We start from the raw sequence: 27,625 nt of genomic DNA on the forward strand, positions 1-27,625 counted from the left end.
TAATAACTTGTGTAATTCAATTACAAGAAATTCACATACTTAATATTGGGAATGTTCCGATACATAAAGAAAAGGAATACTTACGCTATTCCTACACTGAGGTACTAACGCACCCTATAGTGATTATTATTTAAATATACCAAAATTCGAATTTGAAGATTAACCACCACAAACGGAGAAACTTAAAAAAAATAAACTGCCTTAGGATGCCTCAGCACCCCACCCCGTTATTAATCTTATAGTTAATAATTTAATAAAAATAGAACACATATTAATAAGCAGTCGCTTCGCCTTATAAGAGATATTCGCAACACGCACACATTTGATTTTTAATTCAATTAGCAATTACGTTAGTAAGTCATTAAATTATACTAAGATATCAATAATATATCTAAGATATCATATTCAATATTTTGTTATTTATTTATATATTTCTTATAATACCTACATATATACTAATGTATACAATCTATGGTCTTGTTGTGTTGATAGACAAATAATGCTTATACGATTAGTGATTTGTATGTACGAGGTCTGTTCAAAAAATACGTGATGAACAAAAATATACTGTATTTAGAAGTTGCGTGTCTGGGTCTCCTTCAAAGTATACTCTTGCCTGATGTACACAAATCCTGATGGTGTTTCTAGTTTTAGAAATAGTCCTGGGATTGCTTCTTTAAGATATCCTTCAGGTTTTTCGTCACATGTACCTCAATCTCAGGAATCATCTCAAATTATCTTTCCCAAAGGTTTTTCGAGTTAGAACAGCAACAAGAAATCAAAAGAGCGAGGTCAGATGAGTACGGTTTGTGGGGAAGGATTGTTAAGGAAGAACAGTGATCATGTTTGGCCAAAAACTTGCAAGCTCTGAAGAAGTGAACGGAATAAATTTCGAATTTCTCGATCAAAATTTCATCAACTTCTCTGACCTCTCTAATATTCAGATGCCTAAGTTGCCTGAATTAAGGTATTGATTTTGTTAACGTGAGAGTCGTCGCTTGAAGTGGAATGACGTCCAAGATCCTTATAGTGTTCAATCTTTACTTAAAACATGCAGCACACATCGTAGCAACTTCACCGCACGCCATATTGAACATATACAAATTTTCAATCACACATTTTTCAACTTTAACACAAAAATATTACAGCAACTCATTGCTGGTTTAAGTCATTCATTCCTAAATCCGCCAAATGAACAACATACACTTCACAAAGAACCGCAGCTAATCGATCAATAATTATATTTACAATCCAAAAACTGCCTTGTAATCAACTGATCTGTACGACGAAGGCAACACTAAGCAGATTTCTCTGAACCAATCGGGCCCTTACAATTCATACAGTTATGTATTTTTTTTAACAGATCTCGTATATGTATAGTAAACATTATATTCAATTGTTTAAAATAATATAATTTGTTTTATACATGTGTGTGTGCGTGTGTGTGTTTGTGTATATCGAACAACACGACAAACAAAACAATAAACAAACAAACCTGTAGTGGGCTAATGATTTGGGCTTGTGCAGGTTGTTGAGCACTGAGCACTGGCTGGGAAACTTGTACACACTGCGCCTGCACCGGTACAGTCTGCGCGCTGCCTCCATTGCCGGTCCCCACTTTACTGCCAGTCACTTTGCCGCCACTCATCACCTACAGATATTGCAGAGTTAATATTAACAAATGCATCATACTATAAAACATTATATTAATTCCAGTAAAAGTCGTAATTTAAAAACGTTTTATTTCTTATTTTAACAATTACTAACTAGTAATCGTATATAATTTAACTGATCCGCAGAAGTAAAGCTGCTATAAGTGCAATTATAATGGAAATATTCCTGAATAGGAAATTCAGCACTTTAAATCTGAGAGTATTTTTTCCGACACAATAACGAGGCATGATTAAAGAATATTTCCATTTAACAAAATTTTATATGCTTTTGTATTATAATACTAGCTCTTTGCCCGCTATTTGCACGTATGGATTTCAGAAGTAAGAAAATCAATGAAATAGAGGTCTTCTAGTTGACATATAAAAATGAAACATATGCCGGATTTTAAGTTACACCTTCAGAAATACATCTGTGAAAATTGTATTCAAATTGATGCAATAGCTTTTGCTTGATCCCGGAACATTGAAATGAAATTTTGTCTGTATGTTATAGACAAAATTAAAAAAAAATATTGTTTTGGTTTCTATTGCCATTATTAAGTAAGATCCGTCATATTAATTTTTCCTAAATATCTCCTATGTACAAAGATCGTCTAGTTACAATTTTATAGATAACATTATTTATGTTTAATTAATGTCTACGAGTATGTATGTATTAAATAGGAGCCCTATTAAAAAAATATTTAAATAAATAAACATACCTTATGCATCTCTGCCGGTTTCTGCTGCTGTCCTATTCCAGAAACGGTGGGCTGCGAATGTGCGGGCAGAATGCTAGGCTGCGAATTGATCACGCCCAGTGGACTGAAGACGAACGTTTGGTTCTGCGTAGTCGGTATCGCTGGGATCGTCGTATATCCGGGAAACGGAGCTGTTGTTTGGTAATATATTGTGTATATAATTATACCACATCAAGCAATTTTCCTTTTTACCTCTCAGGTATTTCTAACGATTCACAAGCGTGTAATTCGGCCAGAACATTAATAAAGTAACTGGCTACTGTTTTATGTTTTTAGAACTTAAATTTGATTTATAAGATAGTAAGCTCACTTTTAATGATGGTGTATTGATAATGAACCTCCCCTACTTACACTCTCTCATTTTAATATTACAAAATTTCAAAACCAAATTCAATGTTGTTTTAATAGTATATTAATAAAATTAATCTTAAATATATTCTTTTTATTACTATAATTATTATTGACCAATATAGATTTACATAATATTGTCATTAAAATAATAACAAATAGCCAATTACTTTGTATTTTAACAAAATCAAATCGAAAATTATTATTCTAGTAAGTTTCCTCTAAAAGCACTGAACGATCTTTAGGGTTAAGAGAGAATAAATGATTGAAACACGCTTCTAAATCGCCGGAGTATAAGTGCGGTATAAATACCTCATGCATTAAACCAAAAATACACTTCAAAGTATCAACTTTCGTTTACCACAATGTTTCATTTTAATTTTACATTTGTTCTGAACACATATATAAATTACCAATAAGGATGAATTCGAATAGAAAATGAATGTATTACAATTTATTTAAAATTTGTTTTTTAGTACTTTTATGACTTATATATACAGAATAAAAAAAATTATATGCTCACGCCTGTAATCCCTTAAAGGGTAATCAAAGGCTTATGTCGACTGTTACCGTTGTGGTGAATGTAACATAAATAACCTAATGTGCCTTCAAACTCGTGCACATAAACAGTATAATATTACTTATAAATTTATATTTATAGATTTTATAGATTTCAGTCTTTGACCACCTAATTTGAAAAATTTAAAGAAAAATAATGTTATCCTGTTAACTTGTGGTTAAAAGGAATAGTGACTATTACAGTATTCCAGATGTTGACAAATCATCAAACCACTATCAACTGTTACGTGCGACGATATAACTGTAAATGCGTCAAAAGCTGAAACAATAACAAGCTGCACTTGCAATGGATAATGTGAAAAATGATACTTTTAAAAAGCTTATACGCTTGCTGCGACTTATATTTATACAAATATATCTAAAGATTTCGAAAAAGCTTCAAATGAATCCCAGAAGATGTGCCAATTAAATATACATTTAAATAAAGTAAAAAACAAAATTTATTCCCCAAAAACAAAGTCACATTCACGTAATCCAATCACGAGACTCGTAACAAATATAATAATTCAGTCTTAAAAATGTATAAACCTTGCTCCTGATATGTAGTGAGACCTGTAAAATTTACTGAAAAACTAAATAGTGTTGAAGTTCGTAGCCCTTATTCCACTGATTATTGGTTGTTGTTTTGCTTTAAATTTTAAAAATAAATTGTTTTAAATTTTAAGCTTTAAATTATTGTGATCTGATATAGTGACAAAATCAAGTGCTGATTTATATTAAATTGTTATAGTGCTAATAGTGATTAATATTATGGTGATAATGTAATTAGTTTACAGTGGTTTATATTTGAAATTGCTGCTATAATTTCTTACAAAATCTCAAGTAAAAGCTTCTATATGTATACCAAAATAACATGGTGATATAAAAATATTTTATTTACATAAAAATTATTAATTGCATATATAGGAATCATTTTCATATGAAACATACGTGAATATGACAATATGATGATTATGATGCTTGTCTTTGGATCTAAGATAGACAATGAGGAGAGGCAAAAGAAACAGTTACGACATTTCATTTAAAACAAAATATTTAAAGCTCTTTAAGGCTTTATCAGTTGAAAAAACCACAGACAATATTTTATGCTGTCGAAAATGTTTAATAGAAGAAGTGTTGTGTAGATGTTTAAATATATAATCATTAAAATAGGTAGGACATGGTTGGAGAGCTATTAGAATATTATAAAATATGAACAAAGCTTAATAGCACTTCAATTATTGCCATCATAAATATTTTTGTACTATACCACGTATATATGATAATTTTCATACGTAAAGAAATGAGTAGCAGGTTCAACTTTAATAAGTTACCTGATTCCCTTATTACGTTATACCATTTTGAAAACCCAGTCGCGATATCAATCCCTAAATATATCATGGGTCTTCGTGTCTATACATGTACTCACTTCGAAACTTTAGAAGAGAGCAGGATGGCTCACTACTACATAATTTATATTTAAATAAAATTTCGTAGTCTAATCTCTGTACAATTTGTTAATAAGAAACAAATAAGTTAAGAAACAAAGACTAAGATAAATCATAACGGTAGTTTGATATATTAAGAATACTAGGAGTATTTTTAACTTGTAGACAATTCCAAGGAGTATAACTAAATAAATTAACTTACCAGCTTGCCCTTGGAGTACTTGTTTACCCTGAGTTGTGAGCATATGAGGTGCAAGTTGATTGCTTTGAAATGGTTTGCCGGCAGCGATAACCTGTGATATGAAAAATAAATAAATATATTTATCTTTTTAGACCCACAATGAATTTACAATATAAAGGAAAAGTTTTATATTGGCCAAATAATTGTACAGTATCTCAATACCTTAGAAAAATATGAGTATTATCTGACTAACATATATTAGAAGTTTGATGCAAAATACTTTAGACTATTTTTTTTTATTTATAATTTTAAATCTTCATATGTCGTAGCCGAAACCAAAGCAAAACAAATTGTGATATTCCATCATGTTTGACTTTCAGATTGGACAATAAAAGAATGAAAGAAAATGTTGAAATCTGAATTTACTTTGATCCAGAAAACAAGGCCAAATTATGAGAAATTATTAGAAATTAAAATTAATATACGTTTATTCTTGTTACATTAACATTAAACATAAAGCCAGATTAATTTTACTGCAAGTAAAAAGTGAGTTACTAGTGAGTTAAAGTAACCAACTTAGTGTTAATAAACACGGAATAATAAATGAGTAAGTTAGATCACCGTTACTTTCAGAGTAAAAATTAATTTAGCGATAGAATGAGGGTGAAATTTCGAAGCATCCATTACTGTTATTTTATGGTTCGGTCTCATAATTAGCTGTCATTATTCACTACGTAGGTACTTTTTATTGTTTGCTGTTTTATTATTGTTAAAGTTAAAAAAAAATGCCTAAATATTATTACAATGATTTAAGGCTGATATAAGAAAATAAATGAGGTTTGGAACCTACTACACTGATAAAATTGGGGTTTTATAACGTAACGTGAGAATAAGAAATATTTAGTACTCAGAATTGATAACCGATGGCGAAGAAAGGCACTCTAGTAGCGACCCCGTGAAGGCAAACGCAGTGTATCCTGTAGGACGACCGCCACTAGAGAAAGTGATGACCTTCAATGTATTACGTGGAATCAGTGAATGTAGAACAATGACCAACTGAAATTATGATGAATTAAGAAGAATTTCTCGAAATTTCGATAGGAATAATAAAAATAGGAAGTAAAAGTTATAGAAGTTATGTATTGGGGACAAGTATACGAACGCCGCGACAACAACTCCGCTGCGAGCTTGTATATCGTGAACTAATTATCATAGGACAATAAATAAGGTTTTATTTTAAAGGTAAATGCAACTAGACTAGATTAATTGTCACTTTGATGTTTTATTACAACAACGACCGTTTTCAGAAAAATGAGAGAAACTGCAAATAAAAAAAAAGAATATTTATGCATTTTGGGCAGTCATATCTCATAACACATTAGTACTATTCAAATAAATGATATGTAAATGTTGTAAAGAATTTAGTGAAGATTATATTTGTCTTTGACAGTTTTATCTCCAATATTTTTGAAGAAAAATAAATCACAGTTAGGGATATGTTTATAAGTAGAAGGGAGCTGAGGGGATGGTACTGGCAAGAATCTTATTCATCAGGGTCAAATTACCCTAAAAAAAAATGCAAACAGTGTCACAAAATACCGTTAGAAGTAAAAAAATTTTAGATTTTTCCACTAGTATTTAATATAAACTTTAACTCAAAGTTGTAACTTGTCATTGTCAGAACAGCTTCTGATTATTAGGGATGACCATGAATAGCGCATTAATCCTAGAGTAAGGACTGTATTGTTATTCCGAGGTTACTTTATGTTTATTAATAATACTGTCAAAACTAAGTTACATGGTTAATCTAGTATTCACTGATCCAAATGTAAGCTCGAATTAGAATAGAAACATCATGTTTTTATTAATAAGAAAATTAGGGATTAACTTTTTTACAGTAGTATACAACAATTGGATTGGAAAAGTTTTAATACTTTATTTGCGAAAATTACGTTGTTTAATTAACGAATGATCTACATGTGCATTTAAGTTAAATTCTAGACCTGTATTTGTTGTGAGTTGATCCCAGGATGAAGCGGCATCAGAAGCGGACCTTGAGCATTGTAAAGCTGTTGCAGGTATGTGTTGTTTTGTAACGGCTGCTGGATCACTTGGACTCGACTGTGGCCCCATTCCGTACTGCCAAAAAATATCAATAAATCAGATATATTCACATTATAAGGGGGTGATTTCATTTTAATAATAAAGATCATTCCCTAATAACGCTTTGTCAAATTATTGAAATTTAACTTTCGTCCTTCTATCTTGCTGTTACGCTTATTTTTCTTCAGTCAATGCAATTTAAAGGTACCATTTGTGCCAGGAATTTGTGAAGTGTTTTAGGAAGCAGACAGCTTAAACAATTGCATAAGACAGGAAAAGATACTTCATTTTAGGAGCCCTAAAAGATCTAATTTTAGGCTACCTACTAAATAAAAAAAAATACTCGATTTCAACTACTATTATTTAATATATAGTTTACGTTTTTTTTTTAAATTCTATATTTTCTGTATTTAGGACCAGTCAATCAATATTATAACTACTTACATTTCTTTGATAAAGCAGCAACACATGTTATTTTATTCCAGTTTAAAGGGTTAAGATACCCAATAGAATTACAGGTACAAGAGGCATAAAACCTTAAGGGGATAAAAGGTCAGGCAAGACACAAAAAAATATACTTTTGTGATATATTTAAATTATTTTTTTACACTATTTTGAATTATTCAGAATTAGCATATAAATTTAACGAGATAAAACATGTCCGTTTTGGTCATCAACTCTGTGTTGGCATACGATAAAGTAAAAGAAGTATTGAAAGGGGAGCCACTTAAAATGTTTCCACAAACTGATAAAATAAAGAAATCAGTCCGTTGACTGGTGATAGCCTTCTTATGATAAAATCTTATCAATACATATATGTAAAATAGCAATAAGTACAATGTTATTAGGTAGCTATCCTTTGAAGGCCTCTTATACAAAGAGAAAATATTAATGTTGAAGCGCAGGTATTCAAGTTATCTCTCAAACAGAGATAATTATAAAAACAATAAACATGCTGACTATTGCACATCGAGATGTGGTTATTGGATACATGATACATACCTACATTGTCGACTGTCACAGTTCTGGTAAATGTGACATTCGACTTGAGGACATTTCGCCGTATTTATCGAAATCCAACATAGTAAAGACGAGCCCCGCATTCTCTTTCAAATTAATTTACTGTACACACGATGTCAACATCACACAGAAACACAAATTTATATGAAATCACCAAAAAGCAAAAGACTAATTATTCAATCAATCACGACATATTTCCTAACAATTTAGTTAATAGAAAAACAGGTTGTGATGACTGTACTGTGGTTGCTGCTTCACTTACATAAAAATGGTCCGTAGTAATTTTCATTCTCGCTAGATATAGTGTTATAAGTGATGTGTTTTGGTTTGAAAAGTAGAGACAATGAAATCACAAAATACAGAAGCATACCACTTTTGTCCTCGGGTATGATAAGAGTGACACAGTATATTCTGTTATGGTCATGGTACAATTTGCTAATGGTGTCAATTTGCAAAGAGAGAGAGCCATACACTTTTAAAGACCTTTAAAACCGTATCATTTTTTATTTTTTATTTATGTTGTTATGATGTTAAACACAATTATTCTATTTTATTAGACCTAAATATTATATAGACTTCATATATTTATGTTAAAAATTTAATGATAGTTCTCTATATCACTAACATAGTAATAGTTGGTAATGACTATTTTAAGAGTTCACACAATAACCAAAAATTTAAAATTAATTTTTAAATTTCGAAAGAATAACAGTCGAATATCTTTTCCATTTTATTTTTTTCCATATCAAATCGGTCGATAGAATATACAACTCGAAAGAATCTTGCAAACTCCGTTCATCGTGTGAATATTTTGAACTGTCATCAAAAACAGTAAAGCAGGAGTTATCTTACTATTCACAAGGAAACAACCCACACGTTGTCGTTCGTTTCACAGCAATATGCTGGCGAACGTGCCCAGGTAATTCAAAACCGTACACGGAAAAACAGAATTGGATATTTTCTAATTAAAGATAATGTATGATAATAATATACCTAACGATGTAACAAAACTATCACTGTACCAGTAAACAATTATAAGATCGTAAAAAAAGGAAGCTTTTAGTGGTCGTACCTAATTTGTTGTGGGTGTTGAGCGGTCGGTGGTAGACTTTGCAATGGTGGCATGGTGGAAATGCCAGCGCCTGCTTGCTGCTGGATGCCGGCAGCGGTCGGCTGTTGTTGTTGTACCTAAAATAATAATAGTAATAAAACTCAGTACACCTATATTCGAGATAATTTGGAAAAGTTCATTTCCTAAATTACTCCGACCGGGAATCGAATGCGGAGTCTCATATACGCAAAGCAACCTGTCCGTTACTGCTCACTTTAAGGTTGTCAAAAGAAACAATAGATGCCATTTATATTATTGCTGCTTACAATGATTCTTTATTCGTATAGTACATACGAGTATATACATATTTGTTACGGGACAATTTTAGGGAGCTAATTACAAAAATGTGATCGTGAGTCGACGATGATCATAAATCATTGGCATCTTATTTAAAAAAAATACAAAAAGTTATTAATTTAGGATATTATATAATTTAGAACAAAAAGATATTATTAAGGAGCATCAACGAATAAAAAGTATGACAATAACTGATTATGAAAACAAATTGTAATTAATAAATTTTAGTAACAATTCCCATTAAACGTCATGAGAATGGAATGTTAAGCCCGCCTGAGCTATGGGTATATGCTGACGGGGCACCAGTAAGAGATAACAGGTGAGGATGAAAACACGTCACATAGCCATCGTGACGAATTCCACAAGAATTGATCACGATAGTTTCCAGGGGGAACCGCGTAGAGATCGACCTGATAGAGTATATTACTAGCAATGAGGCTGTTTTATTTTTCATGGATAAAAATGGAATGGTAACCCCACCCGCGCTATCGGTATACACCGGCGGGGCACCAGTGAAGGATGATAGATGAGGATGAAGTAGGTCAGTTAGCCCATCGTGACGAATTCAACAAGAATTGTTCACGATTGTTTCCAGGGGGAACCACGTGGAGGTCGTCCTAATAGGGCATATTGCTAACAATGGGGCTGTCAAACTCCATTGCTAACAATCTCTTTCCCCCGGCTGACTCTTAGACCTCATTACTAATAATCCCTTTCCCTCTGTAGTATCAGTATTAGATCGAAATACATGTCTATCCTTACCAATATAGTAAATGTGAAAGTGAGCTTGTTTGTTACCCTTTAGTGCTTTAACGGCTTAACCAATCACTATGCAATTTAGTATACACATATTATATGGGACAAGAAGGATATATGCTACTTTTTATCGCGGCCAGTAAACATATCCAAGTAAAGCGAGCGAAGTCGCGGGTAAAAGATAATATATAATATGCTTTACTTACGTTTGTCTATGCCTATACTTTCTTATATTGCTTTCTTTTCTACCTACACACTAGCATACGAACGAATAATTGTCTTTTTAAAATACGTAATAGGAGTGATATCGTAATGCCAAAAAATATTGCGAAATTTAATATACCCGATAAAATATCACCGAATTCATTTGATCAAGTAAGGACAAAGGATAGATTAGATATTTACTATTATTTTACTACGATGCCGTTCACTTCTAAGACAGAACGTAATATTGGATTATATCTATTTTCACTTTAAAATTTTATTAATAACAAGATTAAATTCTGAGTAATTTTTAGTAAATGCGTTGCCCAAATATCTAAATCCATTTTTCTAATCGGTCAATTTCTGATAAACGAATGTAAACAAGCAAGGTGAAGTGGCAATGGGCTGGTCACATAGCCGGACAACCGATGCGAAAAAAAGGTTAAATAGATAAGAGAATATCTCTGAAGTTACATACGACTAAATTATTTTATTATTATTATATTATTTATAATATATAATTCCTTAATATTAGGGGAGACTGGTGCCTAAGATTTTTATTTTATTCATTTATTTATTCATTAAAAATAATTATAACATTATAATAGCAAAAGCCAAATCAATGTAATAAATCTAGTGTGCTAATATACAAAGTTATAGTAAATGTATTTTACCTAAATATATCAATGATTATAATATTATTTAATAACCGTACTGCGTGAGTTAAAGGAGCGTGCTGAAGTAGGTTAGTTCTTATTGGTGGGACATTAAACGTAACAGGATGACAGCGCGCGCAAACATAACCATTCGGTACTCGCTGTTGGACTGTCTCTAGCACTTGTGGGTGATGCACCCATCCGCGTAACACATTCACAATGCCATTATCCTTTAGATATAAAAATCGAGTGATTTTATTTTGTATTTTTTTCTATCATCACATTATATTTAGTCTCATAGGGATTCCATATAATCGCATTCGTTTCGGTTTGACTGCGTACGAGCGCCTTATATAAAACTTTAATTACCGCTGTATTATTAAAATAATTAGATTTAAAATTAGTGACTGTTAAACCTAATTATTATTATTATATTAATAATTATTATTATAACTATTAATATAATAATAGCTAATTTAGACCATTTTTACGGAACTGAAAAACTAATGACGTTTTATAAAAATAAGCGAGCGCCTCTTTCGGATCTTGTATTTTATATAATGCATCCTAGTCTGTAGAGGCAAAATTATCATACAACTCCAATAAATTTGTCTTATTAAAATTCCATTTTAATTTCTCTTTTGTGACATTATCCCTATGTTGGAAATGTTGGGATAATTGTTGTTCAATCATAGCGGACGCACGTCGCCTTGTTATGTCAGTTGACGAGGGGGGATGATGTACATCTATATCCACTAATTGCTCCTCAGACAGTTGTACCTCTAAGTCATTTACCGATAACGTAGTTAACACTTAGTCCAAAGTACGGTTATTAATATTATAAACATCATTTACCTGCCGAAATCCACAGAAATTATAGACATATTCATAATAATTTTGCACTTCCAATGTGGTAGAAGACATATTAAAACCACCTATAACTTTATAATACTTAACACAAAGAATATTAAATAAACGCATATATTCCTTTATATCACATTTAGAAGGTATTTAAAAAAACACAACATAAAAGGAGGTAGTTATTTCGAAGGTGTACGGTTGCACAGGTTATTTCAAATAAGGCCGAGTCCACATCATCTATTGTAACGTGATTTAATTCTATGCGAGATGATGAAGCTAACAACACGCCTCCTTGTTTACGCCCATCCATTCGATTACAACGTAGTATAGAAAATTCAGGGGGTAATATTTTCCCATCATGTATCAAATTATTAAGACCCGTTTCTGTAATAGCAAATAAGTCATAATTTGAAGTCGATATATTATTGTAGAATGTTTTCAATTTTGTTCGAAGTCCACGAACATTTTGATAAAAGACTTGAATTATGTCATCAGTTTTTATCACTGATTTTTGCTACTTTACGGGAGTTTTGAAACCACACCCATTCATTAAATTGGGCATTCAGAGGCCAACTATTCTCGTTATTTAATTTATCGAATTGTGACTCCGGGACACCAATCATACATGCTCAACAATTGCTTCTACCGAGGTATCAGGATGAAGCGACCATACATGCAGGAATTTCTTTTTTTCTATTGCTCGAAATGCAGAAATATGTACATTACTTCCTTTCAGTACTGGTGAATCTTCCTATTTCCCTTATTAGTGGTGTACGGTTCTTGATACACATTGCTATTAGATTTCCCTTTAACTGGTATGTTTGAATCCTTCGCGAGATTTGCCCGCTTTCGCTTATGTAATGTAATTACACGCTTAGAAGATCGCTCAGTTGCTCGGCGGGCGCGCTCCATCACATCGGTTTGCGATAAGGCAGCAACCTCCGTAACTACTTCGTTCTCATTCGCCCGTTCCAAACAAACCGTTTCAACTGGGTCTTCTACCACACTCTTTGCCAAAGACGTCAATGTTTCTATATTATCAATTTTAGCAAATATTTTTTGAATTACCTGCATTCATTACATTCATTAATTATAGTGAAACAACTTTTTTTTATACAACTTAGAATGGCAAACAAGCTGACGACCCACCTAATGGAAAATGGTAACCGTCGCCTATAGACATGAGCAGTACCATGGACATAACAGAGTATACTGTTTCGCCCATGATACCCCCCATGCGTTGCCATTCCTGAGGACTCAGGTGTTATTCCTCTGTACCTAGTAAATTCACGCCATATCCCACCCTTCAAACCGAAACACAGCCATGCAAACACAACTGCTTCACGGTTGAAACACAAATGGGACAGAGGTACCCAAGCAATCGACTTTTGTACAAAGTCTCCCCGTGGTATCTCTCTCAACAACTATCTAATGACCGTTGTTGATCTTCGATTTTCTTACTTTGTGCTTCAATTTGTGATGTTTGCAGCGTAATTTTTTATGTTAAAGTCGCCACTTTCTTTAGCAAATCACCAAAAGCGAACTCAATGTTAAATTTCGACACATTTACTGCTAAACAGAATAAAATCACGGAGACAACTGTTCGCGTGTCAGGGGGTAGACACAGACTGTAAATAAGAGATAGACAGACTACAATAAGATATAGACTACCGCTTAGTTTAGACTCTAAATTTCCCAGTTACAATATTTTTGTGTAAAAGTAAATATTCTGTACACTTTCTGTAATTTGTAGAGATGAAATAAACTTTATAGTTATTATTGACACTATCTATTATTTTTTATTACCTATTTAATGTAATAAATAATCTATTTCTTAAAGCTGCAGAGTATTAGTTAAGTTTGGGATTCATCTTTTTCATACGTTAGAACACAGTTATATATACTACAGTAGGTTTAAATAGACCTTAACAAAAATGTAAACAGTTTTGTTTAAATTATTGTATTTTTTAAATGAAATAAGTAACAAATCGAGATATTTAAATAATAAATCGATTCATTAATTGAATCAAAATTAAATAAGTACTTTACATGAATCGATAGAAGATAATAACAATATAAAGAATACGACTGTTCACTCGCACCGCCACATTTTTCAAACTTTTAGCATTTTTATTTCCGTCGTAACCTCTATACGAAAGGTCCGATTCGAATGAATAATTTACATATACATAATCAACCTTGATAATAAAATTAATATCATGATACGAATGTCTGAATCTTTCAATTGTATCGGTATTTTGATCGATTAATTTGAATAAAAAAACATTTATTTTGACTTAACAATAATAGTTAGATATCTAGTTTCGTAAAATTTCATAAGCAATGATGAGTACTATATACATATAGTACATTATTTTATACTAAATAAATACTTTTATCGGCAAATTTTCAATGCCTTTTTATGTAATCCACATAATTGTAATTTTCGTAGGGATCTATAATTTTTTCAACATAATATATCAATATTACTCGCTGATAGTAATAACTTTCTATAAGTGAGTTTTTAGTATTTTTCAAATTAGTTAAGTATTTACTGAGTTTATCCATTACAAACAAACAAACACTCAATATTTCCTATTTATAATATTCAGACAAACCTGGTGCTGTGCCATGCTACTCGGCATAGATGACACGACGGTGACTGTTTGGTGATGCTGCTGACCAGGCTCGTGCTGCGCCATACTCATCTGTTGTTGTACCACTTGTGTTTGTCCGTCCACTATCTACACAAAACAGAAACATTACTCATGATTTTTTATCTTTCAATTCGATACTATTACGTTATTTCTTAAGCTAACAAAATCATAAGACTTTTGATAATAATAAATACAAATGTATTTATTAAAAACGAAGAAATTAAAAACTATAGATATACATTTTAATTATGTATATAGGTATATTTATCGTCATAAACTGATTAGATAAATATAGATACAAAAATAATATTATACTTTAAATTAGAAAAATTTAAACAATATATACTACATCTGTATTGCTATACTCAGTGTGCTATATGCAAGTGCCACGGCAGTTTCAGATCAATAGTGACAAAACACAAAATTATTACTTCTACTTGTGTTGTAAGGATTAAAACACAATCTACCAAGGTGAAAAATTATGAGACAGTGTTTTATTAATTCATTCTAAATATTCACTCAAACTAACTTTCGTCTTTTCATTGATCATTAAGAAATATACTCAACAAATGTTCTTTGTAAACCGTAATAACTTATGTATGGTATTGTATATTTCCACAAACAACTTTACGCGTAAAATGTAAGGAAATTAAATACGTTATTACCCAATGTTATTATTAGGCAGAATGAATCCACAAAAGCAACGTAGACCAAATCAATCAAAACCGAATCGGTGGTTGAATACGTTCGATCGCCAGTGAATGTGCTCAAACAATGCATATACGCCACAAGATCCAATGACAGGATCCAGTGGCCGTTTCATTACAAAACTGCTGATTAACGACTAGTTAATGCAGTAGGGTTCAGTAAGATAACGTTTAAAGGATGAACAGGAGCGACGAAATATTATTAAAAAATGAAAATAAAAACGTACTTAGTTGACATTCGAAATAGTGATTTTTAAATGGATTTTTGCATACATATTTATTAGGATAGCTCATCGAAGATTAGATTGCTGTTTATCACAGTTAATCAAGGATTTGAATGAATCACCTTAATGTGGTCACATCAAATCCTGTCTTCTTTTTAAATATTATTTTATTTTAATGATATTTTTACTGAAATAATAAACGATAATAGTGAGAATATGTGCATTTTTCATAAATTTCAATTGTCATTATGAATTAACGCACAACGAATATTACAAGCATTTTATACTGTTTACACTGTAATGTAGTATTAACTTTATGCGGTAAAATGATTTTACCTTTTCTCTTTCAGGCCTGCAATTTTAGATTATTGATAATATTCATTCAATATTTAATAGTATTAAACGGATAACGGTCATTTATTGTGAATTTATAAAAATCTTCTTTTTAATAATGAAAACTGCTAAAACTTTAGATTCTAATAGGTTATGAAAATTAAAGACAATATTTAAATGTTGCTGAATAATTATAATGGAGACTACTAGAGATACCCAAATGGACTATATACAAATCAAGGCAAGTTGGCCGCCTCACACCACACCTACACCCCCTGGCAGATCACAGTTGCAGTATACTCGCTTAATGTTTCTGTTATCTAGCAACTGTTTACTTTGTGATACAGCAATTAAATTACTAAGTACATCCACAACTCCTTAGAAATAAGAATGATTTATCTCTACAGGAGATGCTAGTCACTGTCAACTTTTTGCCATATAAAGTCGTAAATAAAAAAAATAAATAAACATTTGAGGATTTACCATGTTTAGTTATACAGGACCAGCACTCAAATGCTTTCTTTGACTTAGGTAGGACCTTTGGTTGTTCATGGATTGTGTAGAAATTCAGTGGCCCAAATATGGCTAGATTTCTCTACATTATCATAGCGAGATCTATTTTACTGTAGTTAGATGCACCTCTAGCGGATATATTCAGAAACTCAGATTTCAATACAAAATTAATTAATGTAAATGATAACGGATAAGTAAATTTTGTTCAGTGACATTTTAAACCCAGATTAGTGTTTCCAAATATATTATATTTTAGGTATTATATACTATATTTTGGGCCAAAATACTGTAGTTAATGTAGGTAGCTAAATCTACTACACTTTAGATGTTTGAAACGCACGTGATTCCAATAAATTTAAATACATATGGTTATTAACTGCTAAATTTCTTTAGAAGGATAGTGTTATACTGGTATAGTTTTTATAAATACTTCATCACAATTAAAAGGCGGAAATGACAAAGTCCCATGACTTTTCTAGAACTCCATTGAATGTGCTGTAATCTTACTAATATATTAAAAATGTAAATAAACAAAATCTGTACAAGGGAGATATTTAAAAACAATATATAAAGGGTCTTAGTAACAGCAACAGAAACCAAAACAATGATTTATAACAAATTTTGTCTGTCTGTCTTTAAGTTTGTTCCAGCATCACTCAAAAACTACTGTCTTTAGTTAAAATCAACTCCATACATACAGCCTATTTATTTATTATGACATACAGTCACAATATAATACTCTATCTATATCACTCATTCAATATATACACTTTAAAGATACCATATATATATATATATGAAATATAAAAATAATGTCTATTTGTTTTGTAAATGTTTTAAAAATGTATTTTTAAGTATCTCATATCAGTTATCTAGTGCCCATAATGCTAATTCCAATGGTATTTATTTCATAATTTTAATTGTGAAACATTTTATTAGTGACAATAAGGAAACTTAAAAAACGTCACAAGGACCTAATTCTTATAAGAATTAATATTAAAAAGTTCTTTTGGTTAGTATGAGAGAATAAATAATACAACAATATACCTGACCTCACACAAACGACGCACAATTTGTAACATCACTGTTTTTGTTTTAATACTTTTGATCACTGAACTCTTGACATAATTTGTTGTCCAATTTATCGCTTGTACTTGTATCTTGTATTAATAAACAAGACAATGTCGCAACCAGCGTAACTAACACAACATTCCTTCAAATTTACTTCGTTCCAATAGCTACAATTTAACTTATTTATTTTTTAACAAAATATAGTTTAGACTAAAATTTGAAGCTTGAAACTTGAAGCCAAGTTATGATTACACATTTTGAATGGCACATACAGCAATTTTAAATGTAACAATAGCCAATGAAATCTTAGTTATAACAATATAATTTAAATATTTATTTGGGGTCGGGCTTTTGTATTTTAAATGCTACGAGCCAATCCTACCAAACAACGTAGATTTGCAAGGAAAAAGTCAGTCCAAAGCCAAATTAAAGTCTTAAAAATTGGAACCTGAATCGAAATCTACACCCTGTAATTTCATTTGCATATCCCACCCTTTAAACCGAAACAAAGTCAGGCAAAGACAACTGCTTCAAGTCAGAAACACGAAGTCTCCGTTTACCTGCGAGTTTGTTTGCACGACCAGAATACATTTATTAACGATACCTGATTATATGGCACATATAAAAGATAAACTCATTTTTTAAGAATAAACTCATAAATATTCGTAAGGAGTAAAAATATATTTAAAATCGAATACCAAACACATTAATGAATTTGCTCTGATTTTATAATTCATGCAATACCGAGTAATCTATATAGAATTGGTATCAAGTTTATTGTATTAGGTTAGACACAAAAAAAAAATATAATTATAATTTAAAAAATTAATGTGACAATTACGGAAAATTATATTACTTGTAAAAGCAATCATCAAATTAATCCAGAATCGACGAAGATACTGTATACAAGTAATAACATAAAAATACAAAGTATAATTGAGAGCCTACTTCTTTTTTACTTTAGTAGTAGTAACAGAATCTTTTAAAGTCTCTTCAACTGCCACAAAGTAAATGGTTAATTTCCTGAAATGAACGAATGCAATATTTGTCAATTTAAAAAGGACATTTAAAAGCAGGTTAGTAGCTGCTATTGTCATAGATCTATACAAAGAAACAATCAAGGGAGTTTAAATTGCAGTCTATGCAAGTTTCAACGGACAACATGTAGTCAATTGTAACAAATTATATATTAAAAACAAATAATCTAAACTTTCTTCTTTACAACTTTATAACAACCAATAGACAATTATTATCCTTTCTTTTACGTTGAAGTTTGTAGCTTGATTCATATGGATGTGCCTACAGAATTTAGTTCGAGACTATGTCACCAGTTGTGCTATTAATTAATTAATGAAATTAAAGCACTCCATATGCTTAATTTTAAAATAATTATAAGAAGCTTATATTTATAAACTGTCATTTTTAATTTGCTGCAATAGTACAATAAATAACGGCAAAATCATCTATACTAATACTATAACAATGAAATATTTAATATTTTGTATGTTCATAATACATAGATAAACACAAAAACTACTTAAACAATTTTAGAAATCCTTTCACCTATAGAAAACTACATTGTCTACGAGTAACACAGCTATATATTATTTATATTAATATAAAAAAATAGAGATCACTACGAAATATGCGATTAGATAAGGAAAAGTATTAAAAATTTGTCTATTAAAGCTAATAAAAATACTAATTTATCTTCATTTCATAATTTCAGTTGATTTTTTTTGTTTTTTACCTTATAATTTCGTTAGTTCTAAACCGATTTGGAAAATCCTTTCCTTTTACCTGAAAGGAAGCTTACAGATTGGTCCCATAGAATTTTTATCAAAATTGGTTCGATAGTTTAGTTTTTAAATCGAAATAACCGGTTTTGCCACAATTGATGTTGTTTTTTTATGAACTACAATCTTTAATTATACACCTTCTACCCGTCTACAAAATCGGGACGGATTACTAGTAAAATTATAAAAGGGATAACGTTACATTCATTATAGGTAATTGGGAAGTGCTACTGTTACTGCGACTGTCATTTCCACCTTTCAGAAATGTACTGTATGTTTGATTGTAATTATAGATTCTATTAATAAGCGTAAAGGGTAAATAGTGTGAAAACAAATGTTTTGACACGAACTTGTTGTGGTTTAATCTCGCCACTCATGCCGCCCTTATTCTTGTCGAAAAGTAAGTTGGTCGGAGGAGACGCCAGAAAACTTAGGTTGATCTCTCCAATGCCTGGGACGTTGAACTGTTGCGTATGCACAGGCTGTACAGAAATACATTAACATTAACCAAAAATAGAGTATACATACGATGGAATTTTGAGACTGGGCCTGCCCTGAAGTCTGTCATACTGATGAGTGGATACCTAAACCTTTATAGTTTCAAAAACAGATACCATCTACTATTAGCTAGAAACTATTAAATTCATCTATAAATTTTGAGAAAAAATGACAGAGTAAATAACACAGAGAATGAGAATATGTCACTCTAATTCTAGTCAACCTTTTATATCAATAAACTATGTCTGTATCTTTTTAAAATATATCGAACCACTGAGATTAGTGTTAGAAATGTTAAAAACTTATTTCAAATAAGTTGCAAGCTCAAAAATTAAGGACTTTTTTATACTATTTTCCTGTTCTTAAGATACTTTCCCTTGACAGACTGGCTCAAAAATTCCACCTGTATGATATTAATAACAAATATAAATAATAACATATCATAAATAATATTTTAACAAAATGTATAAATATAAATTATAAGAAAGTGTCAAATTTAGATTACTACTAGCTTATGCTCGCAACTTCGTCCGCGTAAAATTTGATAAAAAGCAGCCTAATTACTTCTTTGTTCCTTAAACGCATTTATTTCTGCATTTTAGAATGGCAGATAAACTGACGACCTATCTGATAGATAGTGATAACCGTCGCCTTTAGACATGAACAGTATCATGGATATAACAGATTATACAGTGACGCCCATGATAGCCTTCATGCGTTGCTATTCCTGAGAACTAAAGTTTTATACCCTGTGTTTGTTTTGGTGCTGTACGATGTAATTTTATTTCTACGTCCCAGCCTTCAAACCAAAACACAGTCATAGAAACACAACTGCTTCATGGCAGAAAAACGATCGGGGCAGAGGTATCCAAGCAGACGATTTTGTACAGTCTCCCTCTGGTATATTATATTTCATTTTAATTTAAGGCCACGAGCCACGCGGCTCACCCACAGACGTTCTACTAAAGATATTCTCATCGTCGTAACTTTTAAATTATATACCCAAATAACTTACTATAAAAGACAAACGTCCTTATTAATAAAAACGTCAAACATCTTATAAACCTAATTTAGCTATTGAACCTTTTTGTTCTAAATTTCCAATTTGAGAAAAAATTACAAACATTACAGACATAATTCCACCATACATCATTTTCGTGCAACTCTAATGATGTATACAGCACACAACAAAATAATTCTTAAATGACAGGATTTACTTGACAATTATACTTATAATACGAACAATTTACACACTATATTTGTTTACTATATCTATGTGCTATTCTGATATAAGATTGCAAAATTTCATCAAAATCTGTTCAGTAGTTTTTACGTGAAACAGTAATGAACATCTATCCATTATTCTTTATAAAATTCAGCTTTAATGATAATTTCTATGTGTACACTAGCTATTCACAAATTTGAATTTTTATTTTATTAGTGGAAAGTACATATTCAAAACAATATTGTTTGAATTTCTCTAACTTTCTTACATCATCATTAGAACTTTTTGATGCAACTTAGAATGGGAAACAAACTGACGTTTTCTGGTAACAATCGCCTATTTCATCCTTTATCGTTGTTAATTAAAAAAAAAAAAACATTATATCACTTTAAAATACAGCAAAAATAAATTAAAATATAACTACGACCTATCTAATTCAGACAACATAAATTGGATGGATTTTTAACTCCTAAATCAATAATAAATTTAAAATAACAAGTAATTAGACATAATATTATACTGATTTGTAATATATATAAATTAATATCCTTATTTTTTTTATTGAAATCAATGAATGAAATATCCCTCCCACATCCAGTGAATACCTACACAAGTAATATTATTTTTACAATATTACAACAAAAAGGGAAACCTGCAAAAATTTTTGTTGTTGTAACTCTGGCTGCTGAGACACAGACTGGAGCTCAGTTTGCTGTTGTTGCTGTTGCTGTTGCTGTTGCTGCTGCTGCTGCTGCTGTTGCTGCTGTTGTTGTTGCTGTTGTTGTTGTTGTTGCTGCTGTTGGAACTGCTTCTGTAACTAAATATACAAACACATCATTTAGTAACAACTTTGAATGAGACTAAATTTAATGGGATTGATAACAATGCATATATACATATCAATCTTCCATTGGGGTAGGCAGAAACAATGGAATGCTATTTATTCTGATTCAAATAGACATCTTTCGTTTTCTTCAGATTCATTAATTTATTTATACCGCTCGCTGATCTCTTGTCTTTTCCTGACATGCTGTTAAACTTTCAATCCTCTCAATAACTATTATCTTTGTCTTCCTCGCGTTTATTTTCATACCTTTTCTTGTATGCTTTATAAGTAAAAACAATATTGCTAATCACATATAAAAAAGGTACATACAAAATCCTTTTTTTTTTTATACAACTTAGAATGGCAAACAAGCTGACGGCCCACCTGATGGAAAGTGGTAACCATCGCCTATAGACATGAGCAGTACCATGAACATAACAGAGTATACTGTTATGCTCAATTTAAATTATTTAATTCTTTTACCATTAATATATGTGTATCGGCCAACTCTTGAAGATTATATAAAACATTTTTTTTAATTTAGTTAAGTAGTTTTTAAGTTTATCCATTACATAAATATATTTTTATAATATTAGTATAAAACATTCATACTTTACATTACACCTAGTAATAAGTTGAAATAATAATATAGTAATATTTAAAAAAAATCTGTTTTGAGAATATTCAGAATAAATATATACTGATAATATGTTACATCAGATAACATCATCAACTATTCATGATCAAAAAATTATATGTTCATATAGTATTTGGTTTAATATCAAGTAGTATCTTTATAAAAAAAATATCTTACTAAATCTTGTTGATCTTGTTGGTTTTTGATGTGTTGCTGCAAAGCCTGCTGGTGTTGTTGACGCTGCAATGCTTGTTGTTGCAACTGTTGCAGCTGCTGCTGCTGCAACTGTTGTTGCTGCAACTGCTGAAACTGCTGCAGTTGCTGTTGCTGCTGCTGCTGTATTATTTGTTGTTGAATCTGAATAATAAAAAGAAAATATTTAAACTTACGTTATCAAATAGTGAAATCAAATGTTAATAACAATGAACATTACCCAAATACTGCAGTTAAAATTTTATTCCACAATAAAAAAGACTTCAATTATTACAAACTAAGTTATATTGATTTAAAATACTAAACCGATTTTGATAAAATTTATATAGGCCCAATCTGAAAATATATCCTTTCATGTAAAAAAAATTTTTATTATCAGTTTATAACTGAAAAAGTAAAGAGGTAACAAACAAAAACGAATTTGAGAACCCTGTCCTTTTTTTTCAAGTTGATAGAAAAGGATACAAAAATAATTTAAAATTACCTGTAGTTTATCATCCTCTTCTTTTTGGTTCCTGTACCTGTATTCTTCGGCTTGACTGTGATTTTCTGGCTCAGATTTAGGTTGCTTTAACTCAGGAGCCCTTCTGTAACTATTTTGTTTATCTAAAGCTATTAATGTATTTGCTGCTTCGTATTTGTCTTCAAAAGTTATTCCTGCTTTTTCTGCTAGTGTTTCCAAACACTGCAATGGCCTTTTCACAGGTTTTGAAGATACTTTACTCTTATCAGACTGACCATTCCCTGGTGATTGCTTTGGCACAGTTCTAGTTATAGTAATACTATTTTTATTGGTATCATCTTTCTTATCATTTTTAGACTCTAATGTAAAATAGTTTTTGGGGAAATTATCCTTATCCTTATCACCATTAACATTAGCGTTCTCAATTAAAGTTATTGTAGTCGAGTTAGCAACTTTTATTGTCTTGTCTTTATGATCATCCTTTGTTTGTACAGTTTGGGCTGAACCATGAGTAGGGGATAAAAGCTGTTGAGTTGGGACATGCTGAGTTACAGGTGTATTGACATTTTGATCTTGAGCATGTAGTTTATCAGCAGACTTAGTAATTTGTTGCTGGAAATTAGGGCTCTGTGGCTCTTTATCTTGTTCTTTCTTCTTCTGAATATTTTCTAAAATTTCAGACCTGAAAATTTAAGTTAAAATATTATGATTAATGAATTAAAAAAAAATTACTAACTTACTATGATATTATTGTTTATGTAAACTATGATATTATTGTTTATTCTACTTTTTGTTTCAACATTACTTTTTTATTTTATAAAGAGAATAAAATTTTAGCAATAATTAACATATATAAAACAGTTTTTACTATAATATATAATAATAACTGTTTTATATAATTTATATACTATGTACTAATTTATATATAATATATAAATGAGTAATTATAATATAAAACTATTTGAACACTGATGATCTACATTGTAATAGTCTTCTTCATATTAAAATCACCAACAGAAAAATATACCAGACTATAAAATACACTTTCTCACATTAGGATCAAAATTCCTCATTTTGGCTCTTTTTATCCTCAACAAACAGTCTGATAACCCCCATTATGACAATAAATGATTAAACAGTTCATTAAAATATATGTTAAGAGACATTGTCAATTGTTTTTATTGCTCTCAGTGTATTGCACTTATTAGTTTTTATAGATGTTCTATTTATTAGTTTAAAAAACAACAAAAAGCCTTTGGTACAGTTTGACATTTGAAGTACCCAGCTATTACTCGCTTTTCAGGTTGATAGTTATATATTAGTAACTCATGACTGAAAATTACTGAAAATGTAAAGCATTAAAATATTTAAAGCATATGAACTGCTAGTTAAGCATTGATTTTCTATTAGACTTCTATTCATATATTGGTATGACAGATGATAATAACTGTTCACTATAATTGTTTGCTAAAAATTGGAAACAAAACTGGAAGTGAGATGTTACTAAAATTATCTGCTAGAAAGAATATCTTTATTAATACTATAAATGTGAAAGTCAGTGTTCGTTTGTTGCCTCTTAGTAGTTTAATAACCTTAACCCATCATTATGTATTTGGTATACACATACTATATAAGATGGAGATGGGCATAAACTATTAGTTTTTATCACTATTAGTACATATTATACAATTTGTTTTTTACACCAATTGTGATATTGATATAATAAATAAAAAAATCATATAATTAATTACAATTAATGGAAAATATAATTTCTGACATATTTATTATATTTGTGTTTAATTAGTTTTTTTTTAATTTAACAATTTTATAGTAAAATAATCTAATTCGAATTAAATGTCACTATTTACTGATTGATGATTATCAATTGCAGTTTTTTTCATGCAATAGCAAATGATACAAAACACACAATGATACAAATCATTGGATCAGTGGATACCCTTAATTTGAATATACTTTGTAATAATCTCGGCGTTTGTTAATATTTTCTAAATGAAAATAACTGTAAGCCCTGTACCTACAATTCTCAGTAGCATATACATATAATTTTTTTGTGATTCACAGACATACCTGTAACCATGATCTGCCATAGAGAACATAATAAAAACTATATCATTTAATTAATAGTAATTAATAAACAATAATACAAAATATGGAGCAATGAAAATAAATCAATGATTTAATTAATGGTAAGAAAAAAATCAATTTTGTAAATGGATTTATCTAGTACACAATACACGAAATTAAGCATAAATTGTAAAACTAGTGAAGTAAATGTGACACAATAATATAACTTAGAATCATATTAGTTATTGTTTTATAAACAATAACAAAATTTAAAGCTATGAAATTACAACACAAAATAGTTACCAAATATAACTAAATGGGTATATTTTTGTACCTATATCTATATTGTATAAAAACGAAAATGTCAAAACGTCTAATTTGATGCCGTCACTGTCACTAGCTGTAATTGTCAATTTAAGAGTGTTCCATTACAAGCATTTTGTAATTAAATTTCAATTTATAGGATTTGTATAGATGCAGAATATGTCCATAATTCTGTAAATGTTTCATAATAAGATAACCATAGATATATATCATACATAAGGGCTAATCTTAGATACAAAAGGTAGATAATATGCGTTTTTGCTGCGACCGGATTTCGCCCTTAAATTGTTATATGACAAGAGTCAACTGGATATAAACCTGATAATAAGAAATCTTGACATAAACTTTCAATTTAGGGATTAGATAGCAATATTAATACAATACATTGGATACTCTCACCCCCGCAATTGTAATGACTACAAAACCCTTATTAATGTAATTCTTTATCACATTTCCATAATTCATATTTCTTAATCAAGATTATAAAGTATAGATAGGCTTTGAGCTAAATTCAGTAAGATTTTAATATTGAAACAACTGAAACGTAGATATTGACTCGTATATTTACGTTTAGTTAGAGCTAGTCAGAACTAAGACTTAGTTATTGGTTATTGATAATTGATTAAGCTCGGTATTAGAACAATTGGACTGAAAAAAAAATATCTAAAAGCTTAAATTTAAAAAAAAAAGTAGAACAATATTGACATTCAGGTATGAAATAATTTTAAAATTTATTTTTAAGATATTATTTAAATTAAGATTTTGAATTTATCGGTGATATCCTTGTTTCATAATTCCTAATTTCAGAAATAAGTTTAAGCACACTTCAAACTTCATATACAAACAGTTATTAGCTATATGTATATTAAATAATTTCAATTATGTAATTTAATCTATTGATAAAATATCTATATACCTACACTGAAATTTTATTGAAAAATCTGCTAAGAAACCTAGAATCTACAAATATAAATATAGACATTAGTTTGTTTGTTTGTTCTTACTTCACGCCTTGATAGTTCAACCAATTTCTATGAAATTTCATGTATGTATATGTATATATGTGTATATATATAGCAAATAGGGTGAATTACGTTACTTTTTATCCCGGCATACAGATGAAGTCGTAGGTAAAAACCAATAAGTAATAACATTGACTTTTTTTTTTTAATTATGGATCTGTCTTTCACTGACTATTACGTAACTACAAGAAAGCAAAATGGATAAAACAGATGGTAAATTACAATTCTTAGCCACAATTATATCGAATATAGAAAATATTAACTTAATAATCAATGTTCCTATGTTTTATCTTTAGAGTTTACGTAAATTAACCGAAAGATTTACGTTTCTTATATAGCTTCATATAGTATAAGGCAAGATAATATAACTCGAATTATTAATTATATAAAATTGCGTTAGTTTTTGTCAATTTTTGTTTGTAAAAAGATTCCTTATATAGTATTAGCACAAAATGGTTAACTTCGAAAACTAATGATGAAAAAATCAGAAGCATAGCAAGTAAACACTTACTAAAATCTTTTTTTTTAATATATATATGTTTCATAACTTATAATACAATTAAACAATTAAAATTGCTACAGTATTCTTATTTTTTTAATATTTGTTTTATTATAAATCATTGACTTCGATCGTCGTTTCATGTATTTTCCGAGATATTATTTCATTTTTTTTCCGAGATATTATTATTTCATTTCAGCGGTAAATTAAAAAAAATGTAATGACTTTTCAAAAGTGCTTCAATGTAAGTTTATTTGAATAAATGATTTTCTATTCTATTCTATTCTATTCTATTCATCTATTATTCATCTAAAATAAGAGATTAAAAAATTTCTAATTTTCGGTTTATAGTTACAATAAGCGTAATCACACTAATATTATAAATGAGTTAGTTTATAAAGAAATTTGTATGTTTGTTACTCAATCAAACCCAAATTAAATAATTTGGGGTTGCGGCAGTAGAGTAGAAAAGCTACTCTACTTTTATACGAGTTTTATTACTGTTTGTAGGAAGCAGAGCTATTGACATGCTTGATTCAAGTTATTTGATTATTTACTGTTCGATCCAAGAAAATT

At 30.0% G+C, this 27,625-nt stretch overlaps 1 protein-coding gene across 5 annotated transcripts in view; it reads right to left on the minus strand.

Annotated features, from left to right (window-relative positions):
- The window catches only part of LOC113519345 (uncharacterized), a 60,054-nt gene that overhangs the window by 26,133 nt on the left and 6,296 nt on the right, over nucleotides 1–27,625 (minus strand). For 3 of the 5 annotated variants that reach the window (XM_031911580.2, XM_026904407.3, XM_031911579.2), the window contains exons 2-11: nucleotides 23,141–23,801; nucleotides 22,621–22,800; nucleotides 21,633–21,797; nucleotides 19,608–19,739; nucleotides 14,575–14,700; nucleotides 9,144–9,259; nucleotides 6,952–7,087; nucleotides 4,970–5,060; nucleotides 2,375–2,544; nucleotides 1,496–1,651 (exon numbers count right to left, since the gene is read on the minus strand). In XM_031911580.2, the coding sequence (XP_031767440.2) occupies nucleotides 1,496–1,651; nucleotides 2,375–2,544; nucleotides 4,970–5,060; nucleotides 6,952–7,087; nucleotides 9,144–9,259; nucleotides 14,575–14,700; nucleotides 19,608–19,739; nucleotides 21,633–21,797; nucleotides 22,621–22,800; nucleotides 23,141–23,801 (1,933 nt within the window). Of the gene's footprint in view, nucleotides 1–1,495; nucleotides 1,652–2,374; nucleotides 2,545–4,969; nucleotides 5,061–6,951; nucleotides 7,088–9,143; nucleotides 9,260–14,574; nucleotides 14,701–19,607; nucleotides 19,740–21,632; nucleotides 21,798–22,620; nucleotides 22,801–23,140; nucleotides 23,802–25,207; nucleotides 25,354–27,625 lie in introns of those variants that run through there. The other 2 variants (XM_031911581.2, XM_031911583.2) reach the window with 2 other exon arrangements.

Source organism: Galleria mellonella, unplaced genomic scaffold (assembly GCF_026898425.1).
Source record: "Galleria mellonella isolate WM207_F2 unplaced genomic scaffold, CSIRO_AGI_GalMel_v1 utg33, whole genome shotgun sequence".
NCBI classification, from domain to species: Eukaryota; Metazoa; Arthropoda; class Insecta; order Lepidoptera; family Pyralidae; genus Galleria; species Galleria mellonella.